The sequence below is a fragment of the Lipotes vexillifer genome, unplaced genomic scaffold (genome assembly GCF_000442215.2).
Source record: "Lipotes vexillifer unplaced genomic scaffold, Lipotes_vexillifer_v1.1 scaffold217, whole genome shotgun sequence".
Taxonomy (NCBI): domain Eukaryota; kingdom Metazoa; phylum Chordata; class Mammalia; order Artiodactyla; family Lipotidae; genus Lipotes; species Lipotes vexillifer.
Window position 1 is genome coordinate 5729722 of NW_006788200.1, and position 18361 is coordinate 5748082.

Consider the following 18361-nt stretch of genomic DNA (forward strand, 5'->3'; position numbering starts at 1 on the left):
GAGAAGGAAGTGGGGAGGGGCAATATAGGGTAGGAGATGAAGAGGTACAAACTATTAGGTATAAAATAAGCTACAAGGATATATTGTACAACACAGGGAATACAGTCAATATTTTATTTATTTATTTATTTATTTATTTATTTATTTTGGCTGAATTCGGTCTTTGTTGCTGCGCATGGGCTTTCTCTAGTTGCAACAAGCAGGGGCTACTTTCGGTGTGGTGTGCGGGCTTCTCATTGCAGTGGCTTCTCTTGTTGCGGAGCACAGGCTCTAGGCACAGGGGCTTCAGTAGTTGTAGCATGCGGGCTCTAGAGCACAGACTCAGTGGTTGTGGCGCACGGGCTTAGTTGCTCCGTAGCATGTGGGATCTTCCCGGACCAGGGCTCGAACCCATGTCCCCTGCACTGGCAGGTGTATGCTTAACCACTGCGCCACCAGGGAAGCCCAGTCAATATTTTATAATAACTATAAATGGAGTATAACCTTTAAAAATTGTAATCACTATATTGTATACCTGTAACATATAATATTGTACAGCAACTATACTTGAATTAAAGAAAGAAAAAAAAGAAAAGGTCTATTTTTTGCACGTCTTTTGTCCTCTGTTAACACCATATCCTGTTCTTCCAGATAGATCATGATCTACTCAAGGGCAGTTGAGATTCACTCAACAAACATGTATCAAACAGTCCCCATGGGCAAGGCCCAGAGGACACAGTGGTGAACAAGTCATGTTCCCTGACCTCATGGAGCTCAGTCTAGTAGAAAGAGGGATAAGTAAACCAACAATTACAAAGTACATTAAATGCTAGAAAAGGAGGTTCAGCTTAAAAGGTTCTTAAGCAGGGAAGCCTATACCCTGAATTGTATGCAAAATGATGAGCACACAGGAGCACACATTTACTATTTTTTGTGGAAAGAATCCATTGTTTTCATCAGACTGATTCATAATGGTTAAGAACCACTGATCTAACATGAGATCTGGAGGAGTCATTGTTGTTCAGAAGAGCAGTGAGTATGAGGGAAGAATATTCCAGGCAGATAGAATAGTGTATGTAAAGGTCCAGAGGTAAGAAAGAACATGACCTATTCTAGGACCATAGAAGTTGAATCTGGCAGAAGCACAGCCTGAAAAGGGAGGAAGGGGGAGAGGAGGCTGGAGATACAAGCAGGGTCTGGACCACTTGAGGGCCTTGTGGGCCATGCTGCGAAGTTTAGACTTCATTCTAAGGGCAATGGGGAGCCCTTGACAGACTTTAAGCAAGTAAGGGATACATTAGATTTTTTATTTTGGAAAGATCACTAAAGCTACAGCATAGAAAATGGGCTGGGGGTGAGGGAACAAAATAGGAGGCAGGTTGACCAATTAGAAGGCTGCTGCAGTAAATTAGGTGAAAGATGATGGCAGCCTGGACTAAGGGTCTGTGTCTTGAACTTCTTTAAATCCTCAGGCTCTACTTTAAGACCTTGCACCTAGAAGTCTCCAAGAACCATAAAGAGCCCAGGAAAGCAAGTCATGGTTCTCGACATAGCAAGCACACCACATGTACAACAGAGCTCTTTTTAAGTGGAAGATTGCCCAAGGGGGAACAGGAGGGAGGAGGTGCATCTTGAGGAACCAGGAGGGAAACCCTTTCACCATCACAAAAGACTTAGGAAGGCTATGAAATCACTGGCTCTTCCTCTAGATTACTGGTATAAACCCAACCCTATTATCCAGCCAAAGAAGCCTCAAGAGTGAGAAAGGAATGGTAGAGTGGCTGCGAAGCCTTTCTGAAGGACCAGACATAGACCACCAACCACCCCTACAAAGTTGTATGGCAAAGGGAAGAAAGAGTGCATTCAGGAAGCCTTGTGTTATGGAACTCTTCCTCACTCCTCAGCTGAATCCTTACTGTTTTAATTTAATTTCATGCTCTGGGTAAAAAGAAAACAGAAGGTCCTTATCCTTTGCACAGTGATCCTGCATGGGTGTTAAGATGGTTATTAAACTCTCTTACCACTAACCTTCATCTGTCTAAGTCCTAATATCTGGGTTGCCAACTCATTTGGCTAAAGCTGAGACCTATGTCACATGTTAATATCACATGAGAAAAAGAAATACCCTGTCACGTCCCTGAATCCCAGCTAAACCTCCTGCAGGTGAGCAGCCTATGCCATTTTACTGCAAAAGGCTGACCTCTGTCTCCTGTAAAGTAAGCACATTCCCGGCCCTGCCTTTAAGCCAAGGCTATGTGAGAAACAAAGGAGATAATGAGATTCTGAGAACTGTAGCCGCAGGATTCAGCAGAGCTGCAATGATGGATATCACCCCAGCACCCAACCTCCCTGGAATCTCGTCCTTCCTCCACTTGGAAAGGTCTTTCTGCTCAGCTAGAGGCACATGGAGCACCAAGTCAGGAAGGAAATGCCTTCCTGATATGAAACAGAGATGTTTCATATCAACCCTAACCACCATCAGGGCAGCTGGTATCAGAGCCACCCTACACATCCACATGAGCTCTGTAAACTATGATGTGCTCTACACATAATAAGAGTAAACTTTATTAAGTACCTATTCTGTATTGGGTGCCTTATTTCCCTTACCTGTATCTGTTCCCTAGTTATTGTTATTATGGTTTTATTGTTGTTATTCCAGTCACATAAACAAGCAAACAGGATCATAGAGGTTAAGTGAATTCCCTACAAACCGGTCAGGTGCTGGAGTCAGGTCACGATGGCTCCAAAGCCCTTTCCAAGACACCACACCATCTCCCAATGCAAGGTGGCATCACCACCCCTGTGTTTAATCCTTAGCAAAGAGGCCTCTGCATCAATAACTCCAAACCTCCTCTATGAACTTTCATAAAACGTTTCTTACCAGTGATCCTCTCCAATGATGATCTAAATTTCAAGGCTGAGCTACTCCAAGTCCAGACAAGTCTACCGCAGATCATCTTGGTCAAATCAGTTGCACCTTAATGGGTGCTGGTGGGTGTCTGAATAGTGGTCTCTTTTCCTAGACACTACAAAGGCCTATGTTGAACTACATCCAAATCAATTCCTGAAAAACTCACCATTTCCTTAGAGGCAAAACCCTCAGAAACCAGACCCTATCTACTCCGACTAATCTCTCAAGGCCCTCTTTATACAAAGAAAGGATTCTACTCCCTAGTGCTCCCTCCCTCCCTGCCCCACTGCCTTGGATTAAGTCTTGCTAAACTGCATGTTATGCAAAGATCTTCAAAAACATCAATACATCATACAAACACTCTGAATACAGACATAGGTCAGGGCCTGGCAGAGTCAGGCATAAAGAAAGGGTGAAAACAATGGTTCTATGGGATGAGTGCATGCCTGGAGGTAAGAGAGCCAGGCCCTAATTTTTCTGCTTGAGGCTAGCTGGTGCTCACATTCCAAGCCCCTTGCCTCTTACCTCCAGCACATTCCTGACTCTCCTCCCTATTTCTGTTCACCATATATTCAAAGACACCAGTTGAATATCAGCCTACATCTAATAAAAATGGACAGTAACTTTTCTTTAAAAAAACAAAGCCGGGGCTTCCCTGGTAGTCCAGTGGGTAAGACTCTGCACTCCCAGTGCAAGGGCCCCAGGTTCAATCCCTAGTCAGGGAACTAGATGCCGCATGCATGCCACAACTAAGAGTTCACATGCCACAACTAAGAGTTCACATGCCACAGCTAAGAGTCCACATGCCACAGCTAAGAGTCCGCATGCTGCAACTAAGAAGTCCCCATGCCACAACTAAAAGTCTGCATGCCACAACTAAAAGATCCATATGCCACAACGAAGATCCCACGTGCTGCAACGAAGACCCAGTGGAGCCTAAAAAAATAGAAAACTAAAAACAAATTTAAAAAAAAAAGCCAATTTAATCAGCCACTGCATGTAGCACAACAGAGCCAGAAGATGGGACAGCTCACTCCCAGGGCTTCTTTTGGGATGGAGTTCAAATGTCTTTTAGCCGTGGTGATGAGCCTAAGACACTTAGTGCACATATTCTTTAGAACTTGGTTCTTTTAACACCATAAAATGGGATTGTTTTCAAAGTTTTGGATGACATGAAGGGATCCATATGGAGTACAAACACTATAGTACACAGAACACATAGAAAAGGGCATGATAAAAAGAGGGGAAAAAAACTGACTGGGCTATTTTGGGGAAATTATCTTCCCCTGGGATGGAGGTGCTAGATGGGGGGATGGGATCAAGGGGACTTTTAAGTGTTCCATACTCACAGGGAAAAGAAGGACAAGACCAGCCCTTCTGGCCTCTCCAATCACACTATGCTGAAGGAGTGGAGAGCAACTCAGGTGACTGCCCATCCCAGACCTTCTCACAGGTTGGCTGCCTTTGGACACTCTTTTGTGGGCAGTCAGACCTCAGTTTCACACTTATTACAAGTTATTCTGGGAAGGATATGGTCAAGGAGTGGAGCTGGTATTTGGAACCATCACAGGACATTTGGGCAATATGAACTCAGAGGACAAAAAAATAAAAACACTTTAAGCCTCAGTAAAAGATCTTAATCATACCACTCAAGTCAGAAGAAAGTCACATGTATTTCCTTTTCTTTGGGGCCTTAAACATGCTGATAGAAATGGACTCAATGAGAGTCAGCTGGGCCTTTTCATTACTAATTTTATGCATTTTGAAGCTGAACCTGATAATTAGAGCAAAAATTTTCAATGTTACTTTTTTTTTGTACCTGTTTACCAAAGTTTAAGCAAAACCAAGGGGCCTCAGAAAATACACGAATCTGATGTACTGCCGATGGAAGCATAAGCTGGTACAACTGTTCTAAGTGTTGTGGAACTGAGGCACGTGTCTCACAGGAATTCAAAATGTGCACACACTTTAACCAAGTATTTTTTATTCTAGGGATCTAAGGAAATAATCAGGAATGTAAGTAAAGACCAAGTTGCAAGGATGCCCATTTTAGCATTATTTACAATAGCAAAATATTAGAAAGAACTATAATTTCCAACCAATAAGGAAATGGATTTTCAATTTGGATACATATGATGGAATCTTATGAGGCCATTAAAATAATGATGTAGATGTGATTTCATTGCCATGAAAATATACTGACAATATAGCGCTAAGTTCAATTAAGCAAATTTTCATTGAGCACCTACTGTATGTAAGATCATGCTAGGCAGCAGGGACATAGCAGTGAATTTAAAAGGTACAGTTCTTACCCTCATAAAGTTTATGACTGACCAGGTAAATCAGACAGTGAGGAAGTAATGAGATAAGTAGTAATACTAAAGAGAAGCATAAGCTATCACAAGAGTAAATGTATTACATGTATTTTTTTTGCTTGCCCACATTTTCTAATTTTTATTCTGCAATGAACATATGTGAATAGTGTTTGGATGAGTAGATGGATAGGTAGGTGGGTGGGTGGATGGATGCACAGACAGACAGATGATGGATGAATGGATGGATGGAAGAATGGATGGTAACCAGATTCAGTGGAAAGCTTGGGCTGGGCAACACATTAGACTGCTTTCTTCTCTTGATTCCCTCTTCCCTTCGATTACTAGAATCCAAGACCTGATCCAGAATCACCTTTTCTCTCCCTTTTTAAAATCACCTTGTTTTGCTTAGGCACTTCCACTACCCCCAGAGGCAAGTTCATTAGCAAAAAGTGGAGCCAACAGTACAATTTATTGTAATTCCAAATAGACTCCTCTCTCAACACTGGACTTTCCAAACTACACAAACAGAGAATGACTGGCAGAACTATTTACTGAAGTTGCAGCTAAATAACTATTGTAGACAAGATAAATTATTTTAAAAGAAAGAGATGGATGAAGGACAAGGACAAAAAAAGAAATAGAAACCTTACTACTAGACTTTGAGGCTACTCCAAAGAGAATGTGGCTCAAAATTTCCAGGTAGTGAAATTAGCTGGTTTTCCAGGCTGCACTGTGGAATTCCTGGCCCACGGCTCAAAGTGAGGTAAGTGTGGCTTGGTCCACTTAGCAAAAGCACTGCTCCAAGTTGAGGCCAGGTCTTTCACATGATGAGCCAAGGGGGACATACATGTGAGGAACTCTCCAAACGCCAAGTGCTAAGTACTCCCCGCCCCACCAAGAACCACTCCTGCCCAGCACAGGCTTTGTACTATATTAGAAAAAGGGCAAGAGCCTATTCAGCAAAGATGTGCCTGCACTCACCCATCCTTAGCAACACCACATTCATTCATTTAACCTTCACTTATTCAGTCTCCTAAACATCAGGCCCTGGGGTGGGCGCTAAGGATTCAACAGTGACAAGACATAAGACATAATCCGCAAGCACCCAAAGCTCACAATCAAGGGTAGGAGACATTTTGTTCATTAAAACAATATCTTAGTCCTATTATGTACCAGGTATTCAGGGTACAGAAACAAACAAATTTAACAAGATCCCTGTCTTCATGGAACTGATACTCCAGTAAGGAGACACAGGTAAAAAATATATAAACAACCAACCAATGTGATTTTCAGACAGTGATAAATGTTATGAAAAAGACAGAGTCAAGTTATGGAATAGAAAGAGACCTAGTGGGGAACTATGGTTCAGGTGGTCAGAGAGGAGGCAACATTTGATATGTAAACTACAGGGTGAGAAGCAGCAGGTACATGAGACCCCAGAGCATGACCACCTCAAACTCCAGGAAACAGATGAGAGTGCAGAGTGATAGTGACCACACTCAGAGGAAGCACAGGGTACAGATGAGTGTGTGGAAGAGACACCTGACCTCATCCAGCTGGCTTTCAGTCAGCAGTGATGGATACAGCACTGCCTGCACCTGGCTCAGGGGAGGTGCTGTGAGGTACTGCAGACAAGAAGCTCAGCCCATGCGTTTCAGGGAATTCAGTCTCAGAAATAATACACGTGCAATAGTTGGACAAGGCTATTTGGCATGTTCAGGAAACAGGGACTCCCTGGAAAGTTGGCAAAGGTACTGAAACTGAATGCAGATGGTGAATATACCTCTGTCTTACTCTCCCCACCCCAAGCCCCACCATCACTTCTGCCAACTCTACCGCATTCCTATAAAGGCTAGACGAGACTCAAAGTCTCTGCTTGGAAAGAACAGTTAAGGAATAATAAGACGTGGGCCAGCTAGGCCAGCCAGCCCTGGGCCAGGCATCCAGAAGCCAAGTTCCACTCATTCACCATGTGACCTCAGGCAAGTCCCTTCCTTTCTCTCAGCCTCAGGGTCCCCCATCCACAAAATGACAGCTCAGAAGCCTGGGGATGAAGCCAAGAGTCTACATTTCTAACCAGCTCCCTGACATGATTATGATGCATGATAAAGTCTGAGAATTCATGGACTATACGAGGCTACATTTTTTCCTCAGAGTTAACTGCAATAGGGGCTGCATGCTTGACTGGCCTGGCTGAGGGCCTGTCACGGTGCTTTGCATCTCCATGGCGCAAAGCAAAGAATCTGGCACACAGGAGCTCCTCAGGGTGGGCGTCACAGTCTTCTTTCCTCCCCCCCTCTCATGCCACCACCCTCAATATTCTCCCAGTGGGGCTGCAGCCCCACAACCATGGGTTATTGTTTGCCCCTCACCATACCTGTGAACATCGCACAGAAGTAGGGGCTGCAGGCTGCCAGGACCACACGGTGGGCTTCTATCTCAACATCTTCTGCCACAATTACCACGTCACACAATAGCTGTTTGCTGCAAGACACCAGTGGGAGAAAGGATGGGTCACAGAACCAATTCCCACCCCCAGCCACGCAAGGGTATTTTTTCTCCTCCACCCTCCGCATTCCATACTATCACCACGGTTGTCATACAGACCTACCATATCGTAAGTTAGGCATGGAGATGGACTCATCAACTTTTCCAAGTCCCTAATAAGCCCCACATTCAGGCTTTCCTAAGGCACTCAACTCTGTAGAGATCTAACTACTATGTAGCTGCAAATTCAGGGCTCCTTCATTTGTCTTCACATCTCTGCTCTGCAACTCTACAAGCTATGACTGAGAAAGGGGGACAGCAGTTCAAGGAGCAGTGGGAAAAGCTTTGGGCTGTTAGCTGAGTAACTGAATGAATGCCAAGGAGCATGAGCATGCCACTGAGGTGTGCCACCAGCTAGAACAGGTATTAACTCTTCCCCAAGGAATCCACTGCCTATGAAACACTGGTAAGAGACCAGCCAGATCTGGAGGACTCAAGTATGTTTCTTCCCACCCAGGTTTAACACTAACATCAAAAATACTCCACCGGTGCACACAGTGCTCCCTAAAGACCCTGGGCAAACTCCAATTACTGCAATTATTAAGAAAACTGTAACTACATTTTTACTTGTTTGTCACCCCCATACACTATGAACTTTAAAAAGGACTTGTTTACTGTTATATCCTAGACACCCGGTTGCATGCATAGCACACAGTAGGCCCTAAACTTTTACTAAATAAATTAATAAAGGAATGAAATTTTAAATAGGATCAATCCACACTCAGAAACAGAATGAATATTTGACTACTTTGAAGACTGAAAGGGTACCACAAGCCCTATCAATCCAAGAATTTTTCCTCTACCAGCCTTTCAAGTTCTTATCCTGGCTATTATCAATACAATAGTCAACATTTTTTGAGTTACATGTGCCAGGCACTGTTCTAAGCACTTTTTTTAATACATATTATTTCATTTAACCCTCTCTACAACCCTATGAAGATGACTACTGTTATGCCCCATATTACTAAAAAAGGAAACTGAGGCCCAGAGAAGTTAAGTAACTTTCCCAAGGTCATACAGAAAGGGAGCAGTGGATTCAGGATTTGAATATAAGCAGCTGAACCCAAGAACCCATGCTCCTAACTTCTATAGTATCCTGGTCACCACTAGTCCTTGCTTTAGATTGAAGCGCTAGAAGTGGGAGGGAAGACAGGGAGGATAAACACATTTCAACTGTGATCCACTGGTAGTGGTTACTTAGCACACTATACTGGATTGAGAAGTCTGAGGTCATGACTGGGTTCCACATGACAGTGATGAGATAAATATAATGAGTATGTCATGGTTAATAGATGGGAGAGAAGCTACATATTTGCTCTCCCTGGTATAGCATATTAAACCATTGCCAACTATTCAGACATTAGTCCAGGTTCACTTTTCAGAGAAATAGAGTCATAAAGCCTGGGAAGGCTAGAACCACAAATGCCCTTAGAGATCACCCTATGTATGAAGCTCAGAGAGGTGGCCCAAAGCCACAGAAGCCTTAGTCTTGAATCTAGTTCTGACTCCAGGTACAGTACCATAATGCCTCATGATTGGTTGACATTTAGAATGGGAAAAAACAGTAGCTAGGTTATCTCCAATGGGGAAAGGTGATCAGGAAAGGTTCAGCAGATGGAATTCCCTGGTATAGCATATTAAACCATTGCCAACTATTCAGACATTAGTCCAGGTTCACTTTTCAGAGAAATAGAGTCATAAAGCCTGGGAAGGCTAGAACCACAAATGCCCTTAGAGATCACCCTATGTATGAAGCTCAGAGAGGTGGCCCAAAGCCACAGAAGCCTTAGTCTTGAATCTAGTTCTGACTCCAGGTACAGTACCATAATGCCTCATGATTGGTTGACATTTAGAATGGGAAAAAACAGTAGCTAGGTTATCTCCAATGGGGAAAGGTGATCAGGAAAGGGTCAGCAGATGGAATAAGGTACCAGTGAGGGGGCTTCTGGGAAGGGTGAGACCACTGAGCACCAAGAGGCAAAACCTGGGGGTGGGACCTCATCCTGCAGTGAACAGCACACCTTACACACGAACTTTATCAGAATAAACCAGCTCAACTGGGAACAGAACTGGCTCTGCCCCAACAGGCTACAAGAACATGGACAAATTGACCCCATCAATTTTCTCATCTTTCTTAGCTGCCTTGGGACATATACCGTGGGGACCAAATGAGATTGCAGATGCCACGTGAGAATAGGCTTGTTTAAATATGGATAAAATATATTGTAAAAATGTATTCCCAACAGTATAGACTCAGCTTGGACATTTTCACTTCTATTAAAGATTTTGGGGAGAAAACAGAGTTATCACTGCTATTTAAAAGTACATGTAATTGTTTTTGGTAACCAGTATTTTAATAAGGAAAGTGTTGACACAGATGGGTCAGAAATGCTAAGCAAATTTTCAGTGCCAGGTGATGGGCAAGCAAATGTCAAAGTAGGATATCTTACACAAACCCAGAAGAGCTGATAATTCTTGAACAAATGGGAAAGAGACAAAAGAAGGAATGAGGAATAAAGATGGAGAATCCAGTCAAGCAAATAAATGAGAGCAGTTCTGATAGGTGGGAAGTGTATCTCAAGGCCAGAGAAACTCTAACCTGGGAGAGTGACCAAGAAAAACTTGCCACAAAGTCAAGGTAGGCTTTCCCAGGTGGTGGGAAAGCCTGTCTACACACTGGAGACATCTCAGTCTCCACTATGCAGGGAAAAGGGAAGAGGCAGCTCTACAAGCACTGCATGGCTCACAAGCACTTCTAATTCCAATTACCAGAGATCCTGTGAGATCCTTTTTTCTGAAGTATCATACTACTCCAAAGGAAAGTCTTGAGGAGAGAAAAGTAGGGCTATACACACTGTGATTGTAGGAAATAGAGTAGAGCTGTTAGGAAGGAGCTCAGGCCCTGGAATCAAACTGACCAGGGTTCATGTCCCCTGAGTATCATAGAATTGACATGTGTTGTAAACAAGATAATGAATAGCGCTAATAGTAAACATTCAGTAAATATTTATTTCTTTTCTTCCATTTTTCCACAAAATACTTCAATCAAGATTAGAGTAAGTTTTGGACATGGTAAATTTGAGCTGCCTTTTGGACATCTAAGTGGGGCTGTCAAGTAGGCAAGTGGATACTAGGGTCTGGAGTTCAGAGGTGGGAAATGGTTAAGAAGCTGGGGGAAAGGAGAAGAATCAACAAAAGAGATGAGAAAACAGCCAGTGGGATAGGAGGAAAACCAAAAGAGTGTGGTGTCCAAGAAGCCAAGTAAAGACAGGGCTACAAAAAGGAAGGAATGATCAATTGTACCAAATACTGCTGATAAGTAAGATAACATTAGGGTGGCTAGCCAGGGCACTTAGGCAAGGAAATGAAATAAAGGGCATCCAAATTGGAAAGAAAGAAAGAAAACTATCTCTATTCACAAATGACATGATCTTGTACATATAAAATCCCACGGAATCCACTAAAAAACTACTAAAATAAATAAATGAGTATAAGGAAGTTGCAGAATACAAGATCAATATACAAAAATCGACTGTGTTTCTGTACACTTGCAGTGAACAATCCAAAAATGATATTTTTAAAATCCCATTTACAATAGCATCAAAGAGAATAAAATACTTTAGGAATAAATTTAACAAAAAAATTCAAAACCTATACCCTAAAACTATAAAACACAGTTGAAGAAAATTAAAGACTTAAATAAGTGGAAAGACCTCCAGTGTTCATGAATTGGAAGATTAATACTGTTAAGATGGCAATTCTCCCCCAAAATGTTCTACAGATTCAATAGAATTTCTATCAAACTCCCAGCTGGCTTCTTTGCAGAAAGTGACAAGCTGAGCCTAAAATTAAAATGTAAATGCAAGGGACCTAGAATGGCCAAAACAATCTTGAAAAAGAACAGAGTTGAAGAACTCAGGTTTCCCAATTTCAAAACACTACAAAGCTAAAGACAGTGCAGTAATAGCACAAGGATAGATACATAGATCAACAGAATAGAATTGAGAGTTTAAAATAAACCCTCACATTCACAGTTAATTGATTTCTGAAAAGGATGCTAAGACCATTCAACCGGGAGAGAATAATCTTTTCAACAAATGCTGCTAGGATAACTAGATATCCACATGCAAAAGAATGAAGTTGGACCCCTACCTCACATCATATACAAAAATTAACTCAAAATGGATCAAAGACCTAAATGTAAGAGCTAAACCTATAAAACTCTTAGAAGTGACATTGGGGTAAATCTTCATGATTTTGGATTAGGCAGTGGTTTGTTAGATAGGACACCAAAAGTACAAACAGAAAAAAGATACATTAGACATCAAAGTTTACAACTTTTGTGCTTCAGGACATCAGGAAAATGAGAAGAAAACCTACATAATGGAAGAAAAACTTTGTAAATCATATGTCTGATAAGAAGCTTGTATCTAGAATACATAAAGAACTTGAAACTTTACAACTCAATAATCAGTAGACATACAACCCAATTTAAAATAGGCAAAGTATCTTAATAGACATTCTCCAAATAAGATACAGAAATGGCCAATGAGCACATGAAAAGGTGCTCAACATCATTAGTCATCAGAGAAATGTAAATCAAAACCACAATGAGATAACTCCTCACACATACTAGGATGGTTATAATCAAAAATACAGAAAGTAACAAGTGTTGATGAGGATATGGAGAAATTGGGAGCTTCATACACTGCTGATAGAAATGTAAAGTGGTACAGCTGCTCTGGAAAACAGTCTGACAGTTCCTCAAAAGGTTAAACACAGAGTTGTTATTTGACCCAGGAATCCCACTCCCAAGAGAAATAAAACATACATCCACACAAAAACTTGTACCTGAATGTTCACAGCAGCATTATTCATAATAGCCAAATGGCCTCAAATCTGTATATCCATACAATGAAATATTATTCAGCAATAAAAAGGAATGAAATACTGAGACATGCTACAGCATGAATGAACCTTGAAAACATTATGCTAAGTAAAAAAATGTTAGTCACAAAAGACACATTATATGACTCCAAAATAGGCAAATCATAAAGACAGAAAGATTAGTGGTTGTCTAGTACTGGGAGGTGAGTGAATAGGGATAACAGGGGGATTACTGCTAAAGTATACAGGGTGATAAAAATATTCTAAAATTGATTGATGGTTGCCCAATTCTGTGAATATAATAAAAGCCATTAAATTGTACACTTTAAATGGGTGAATTGTATGGTATATAAATTATATCTTGATGAAGCTGTTACCAAAAAAAGAAAAACAGCATATACATCTGCAAAAAATGAAAATTCTAAATCAAAAAGATATATGCACCCCAATGTTCATAGCAGCAGTATTCCCAATAGCCAAGACATGGAAGCAACCCAAGTGTGCAGATGATTGGCTTAAGAAGATGTGATACACACACACACACACACACACACACACACACACACAATGGAATATTGCCCAGCAATTAAAAAGAATGAAAAATCTCCATTTGCAGCAACATGGATGGACCTAGAGAATACTATGCTTAGTGAGATAAGTCAGACAGAGAAAGACAAATACTATATCACTTACATATGAAATCTAAAAAATAATACAAATGAATGTATATACAAAACAGAAACAGACTCACAGACATAGAAAACAAATTTATGGTTACCAAAGGGGAGGGGGGAGGGGCAAAATAGGAGTATGGTATTAAAAGATATAAACTACTATACATAAAAGAGATAAGCAACAAAGATTTACTGTACAGCACAAGAAATTATACTCAATATCCTGTAATAACCTATAATGGAATATAATCTGAAAAAAAATGAATCAGTATGCTGTACACTTGAAACTAACACAATATTGTAAGTCAACTATGCTTCAATTTTAAAAAGTTATACTAAAAGCAAGAAGGAATAAAAATTTTAAAGGCTAAAAAAATGATACACTTCAAAAGAAAAGAAAAACAAAAAGCAGTGTGCTAAAATGGCTCGTTACTAGTAATAAAGCCATACTGAAAAACAATCTAAAAAGAAAAGATGAAGCAGAGAACTTTTTGCAATGGAGAAATGAGAGATTCAAAATGTAAAGATAAGACAGAAGATTGTCGCTCCTTTTCAGGCCTGATGAGGGGGTGCTATTCCAACAAGGACCATGTGCCCACTTGCTGGTTGGCTGGTAAGTCAGGAGACAAAGAGCCATTAGGGCTCTGCTGCCCAGAAGCAGCTATCGGTCTGACCAGAGCAGAGCGAGGAAGTGCAAAAGGAGAAGAAAAGCTCGTTGGTTACCATGTCAGCAGCCCATTTTCTACAATGCAAGTATAAAGAACAGGAAACACGTGAATTGTGTGATTCATAAATTGCAAAGAACATGTGTGCTTGAACTAAAATAGCTTAAAAGTGAGGGAGGGGAATGTGAAAATAATGCAAGAAATAACCCTAGGTCCCTGGAATATCAGGTGACATTTCATTAGCCTGACCTCTGAATGGCAAGGTGCTTCACCCTGGCCTTCATCAAAACAAAGTATGCCTCTCTCCAGTTCCCATTAAACTCACCCAAATCAATAAAGTGTCTATTTAGGCCCCCATTCTCTCCCTGCCTCCCCCATTCCACTCTAGATTTTTTTTTTCTTTTTTTTCTTTTCTTTTTTTTTTTTTTTTTTTGTGGTATGTGGGCCTCTCAGTGCTGTGGCCTCTCCCGTTGCGGAGCACAGGCTCCAGCGGCCATGGCTCACGGGCCCAGCCGCTCCGCGGCATGTGGGATCTTCCCAGACCAGGGCACGAACCCGTGTCCCCTGCATCGGCAGGCGGACTCCCAACCACTGCGCCACCAGGGAAGCCCCTAAATTTTTTCAAGTTAGCCATTTAAATACCTTAGAATTTGATATAGTCTTTGAACACCACTAGAATGCAAGCAAGATTGAGGGCAAGACTTTGTCTCACCTACTGCCATATGCCTGAAGCAAAAAATTGCCATCAGGGGACTTCCCTGGTGGTCCAGTGGTAAAGCATCCACCTTGCTATGCAGGGGACACAGGGTCGATCCCTGGTCAGGGAACTAGGATCCCACATGCCGCAGGGCAACTAGGCCTGACTGTTACAACTACTGAGCTTGCGCGCTTCAACTAGAGCCAACGTTCCGCAAACTACAGAGCCCAGGCGTCCTGGAGCCTGCGTGCCACAACTAGAGAAGAGAAAACCTGCACACCACAACTAGAGGGAAACCCATGCACCACAACCACAACAAAAGATCCCGCGTGCCACAACTAAGATCCGACACAGCCAAAAATAAATTAAATAAATAAATAAAGACCTTTTTTTTAAAAAAATCGTCATCATAATAACAGCTAACACAGAATGTTCACTATGTCGCAAGGACTCATAAAATATCTAAGGAATAGCTATTGCTATTACTATTATGCAACATGCTGTTTAAATTAGCAATTCTACTTCTGAAAGGAATTAATTCTATAGAAATAATTCTAAATATGCACAAGTACTTAACAACAGTAATATATGTGCTATCACTGTTCTAAGCACTTAACTTATTAATCCTCTTAACAAGCCAGCAAGACTGGAACTATTATTAGCCTCATTTTATGGTTGAAAAAAGTGAGGTTGGGGATATTAATGAACTTGCCCAGGTTCACAGCTAGTCAGCAGTGGAGCCAAGATTTGAAACCAGGCTGCCTGGCTCCAGAGTCTATGCTTGTGACCACTGTGCTATCCTGCTCCACACATAACCACTGCAGGTATTATTTATTTGAGGGATTGGAAAACCTAGACATCCAACAACAGGGAACTGTTTTTAAAAAAAACAAAAATAGAATATCATTCATCCACTTAAAATGAAGTTGTAGAACAGTAACATAAAAAATGTGTTCAACATAATGTTAAGAATAAAAATCTGGTTGAACACATACACTACTATATATAAGACAGATAAACAAGGACCTACTGTATAGCACAGGGCACCCTACCTAATATTCTGTGATAACCTATAAGAGAAAAGAATCTAAAAAGAATGAATATATGTATATGTATAACTGAATCACTTCGCTGTACACCTGAAACTAACACAACATTGTAAATCAACTGTACTCCGATAAAATTAAAATATTTTTAATAAAAATCACCCATAGGGAAAAAAATCTGGTTGAGACATATATTTTAAAGAAAAAAAGATCCCCTAAGGGTTAACAATGGTTAGCACTGTGACTTTTTGCTCACCTGTATTTTCTAAATGTTCTATAATATATTCCTTTTACAAAAAATTTACAAAATTTACAAATTTTTTAAGAAAAACTTAAAGGTTTTAATTTAAAAATGAAAGGGAAATCCATGCCTAAACCTGAACTAAAAATTTCCCAACCAAAACATAAACAGACTGTGGTCCATTTGAAAAAATCAAAATCAATTTGAAAAAATCAAAAGGAAGAACAAGACTGTGATGGTTAATATTACATGTCAACTTAACCAGGCTAAGTAATGCCCAGATAGCTGATAAAATATTATTTGTGGGTGTGTCTGCAAAGGTTTCTCTAGAAGAGATTAGCCTTTGAACTGGTAGACTGAGAAAAGAAGATCTCTTTCACCAATGTAGGTGGGCATCATCCAACCCACAGAGGGCTTGAATAGAACAAAAAGGTGGAGGAAGGGTGAATTCTCTCTTTCTCTTCTTGAGCTATACTGGGCATCTTCTCCTGCCCTCAGACATTGAAGGTCTTGGTTCTTGGGCCTTTGGACCGCAAGACATACTCCACTGGCTCTTGTTTCTCAGGCCTTCAGATTTGGACTGAATTATACCACTGGCTTTCCTGGTTCTCCAGCTTGTAGACAGCAGATTGTGGCAATTCTCATCCTCCACAATCATGTGAGTAAACTCCTATAATAAATCTCCTCTTGGGCTTCCCTGGTGGCGCAGTGGTTGGGAGTCCGCCTGCCGACGCAGGGGACGCGGGTTCGTGCCGCGATCCGGGAGGATCCCACGTGCCGCGGAGCGGCTGGGCCCCTGAGCCACGGCCGCTGAGCCTGTGCGTCCGGAGCCTGTGCTCCGCCACGGTAGGGGCCACAGCAGTGAGAGGCCCGCGTACAGCAAAAGCAAGAAAAAAATAAAATAAAAATAAATAAAAAATAAATAAATCTCCTCTTACATATCTGTGTCTATATATCTGGTTTTCCAGAGAAACAGAAGCAATACATATATATAAATAATATAATAATAATAGATATATAAATAGATATATTATTGGTTCTGTTTCTCTGAAAAACCCTGACTCATACAAAGATGATTCACTTAAATTTCAGCAAAGGACCAGTGTTTTCCAAAATAAGTTCCACAGAACACTCGGTCTATCCATAACAACAACAACCAAAGAGGATTCAAAACCATGTGGGAAACCCTCAGTTAGACAAGTTTATTGTATGACTTCTCAGAGATTTTAATATGCCTATATATATTATGAATCTCAGGGGGTGGGTATAGCAGTTTTATATAACATTTTTCAAACTCATTTTGTTACAGATCTCTTTTTTCCCCACAGAGCATCTTGAGGAAATGTTCCTCAGAAGAGCCTTGGCAAATGCTGACTTATACAAAAGAGAAGCAGCAGGACTGTTGGAGGAGGTTAAATCCAAGTTGATGCTTTTGAGGAAAGATGCAAAAATGTGGTAACTTGCAAAAGAAGGAACAGACATAACAGGATTTTTTTTAGGTATTTAAGAAAAAGAAAAAATGCTAATAATATAAAGTGAAGGTTGGGGGAATTCTGTGTGCATGTCTATTTCCTGAGCTCTACCTTTAAGCAGTTACTACAGTTGGCTAAACCAGGCAGTCTTTTTCCCCCAGTTTTATTGAGCTATAATTGACATATAACATTGTGTAAGTTTAAGGTGTATAATGTGATGATTTGATATATACTGTGAAATAATTACCACAATAAAGTAATACATCTATCATCTCACATAGTTACCATTTATGTTTTGTGGTGAGAACATTTAAGATCTACTCTCTTAGCAACTTCCAAGTATGCAATACAGTACTGCTAACTATAGTCACCACATCGTACATTAGATCCCCAGAACTTATTCCTCTTAAAACTGGAGGTTTGTACCCTCTGACCAACATCTCCCATTTCCCACAACCCCCAGTCCCTGACAACCACTAACCTATTCTCTTTCTGTGAGTTCGGCTTTTTTAGATTTCACATATAAATGAGATCATACAGTCTTTGTCTTTCTCTGTCTGACTTACTTCACTGAATACAATGCCCTCGAGGTTCATCCATGTTGTTGCAAATGACAGGATTTCCTCTTTTTTATGGCTGAATAATATTCCAGTGTGTATATATACCACATCTTCTTTATCCATTCATCCACTGACCAACAGGTTGTGTTCATGTCTTGGCTACTGTGAATAATGCTGCAATGAACATGGGAGTGCAAATATCTCTTCAAGATGGTGATGTCATTTCTTTCAGATATATACCCAGAAGTGTGATTGCTACATTGTATAGCAGATCAATTTTTTTTTATTCGTTTATTTAATTTTTGGCTGCACTGTACCTTCACTGCTGCATGCAGGTTTTCTCTAGTTGCTGAGAGCGGCGGCTACT

The 18361-nt window shown here is 40.9% G+C and overlaps 1 protein-coding gene across 1 annotated transcript in view; it reads right to left on the minus strand.

Moving 5' to 3' along the window:
- The window catches only part of KLHL3 (kelch like family member 3), a 110541-nt gene that overhangs the window by 73841 nt on the left and 18339 nt on the right, over nt 1–18361 (minus strand). The window contains exon 3 of the mRNA XM_007461397.1: nt 7583–7689. Within this exon, the coding sequence (XP_007461459.1) occupies nt 7583–7689 (107 nt within the window). The remainder of the gene's footprint in view (nt 1–7582; nt 7690–18361) is intronic.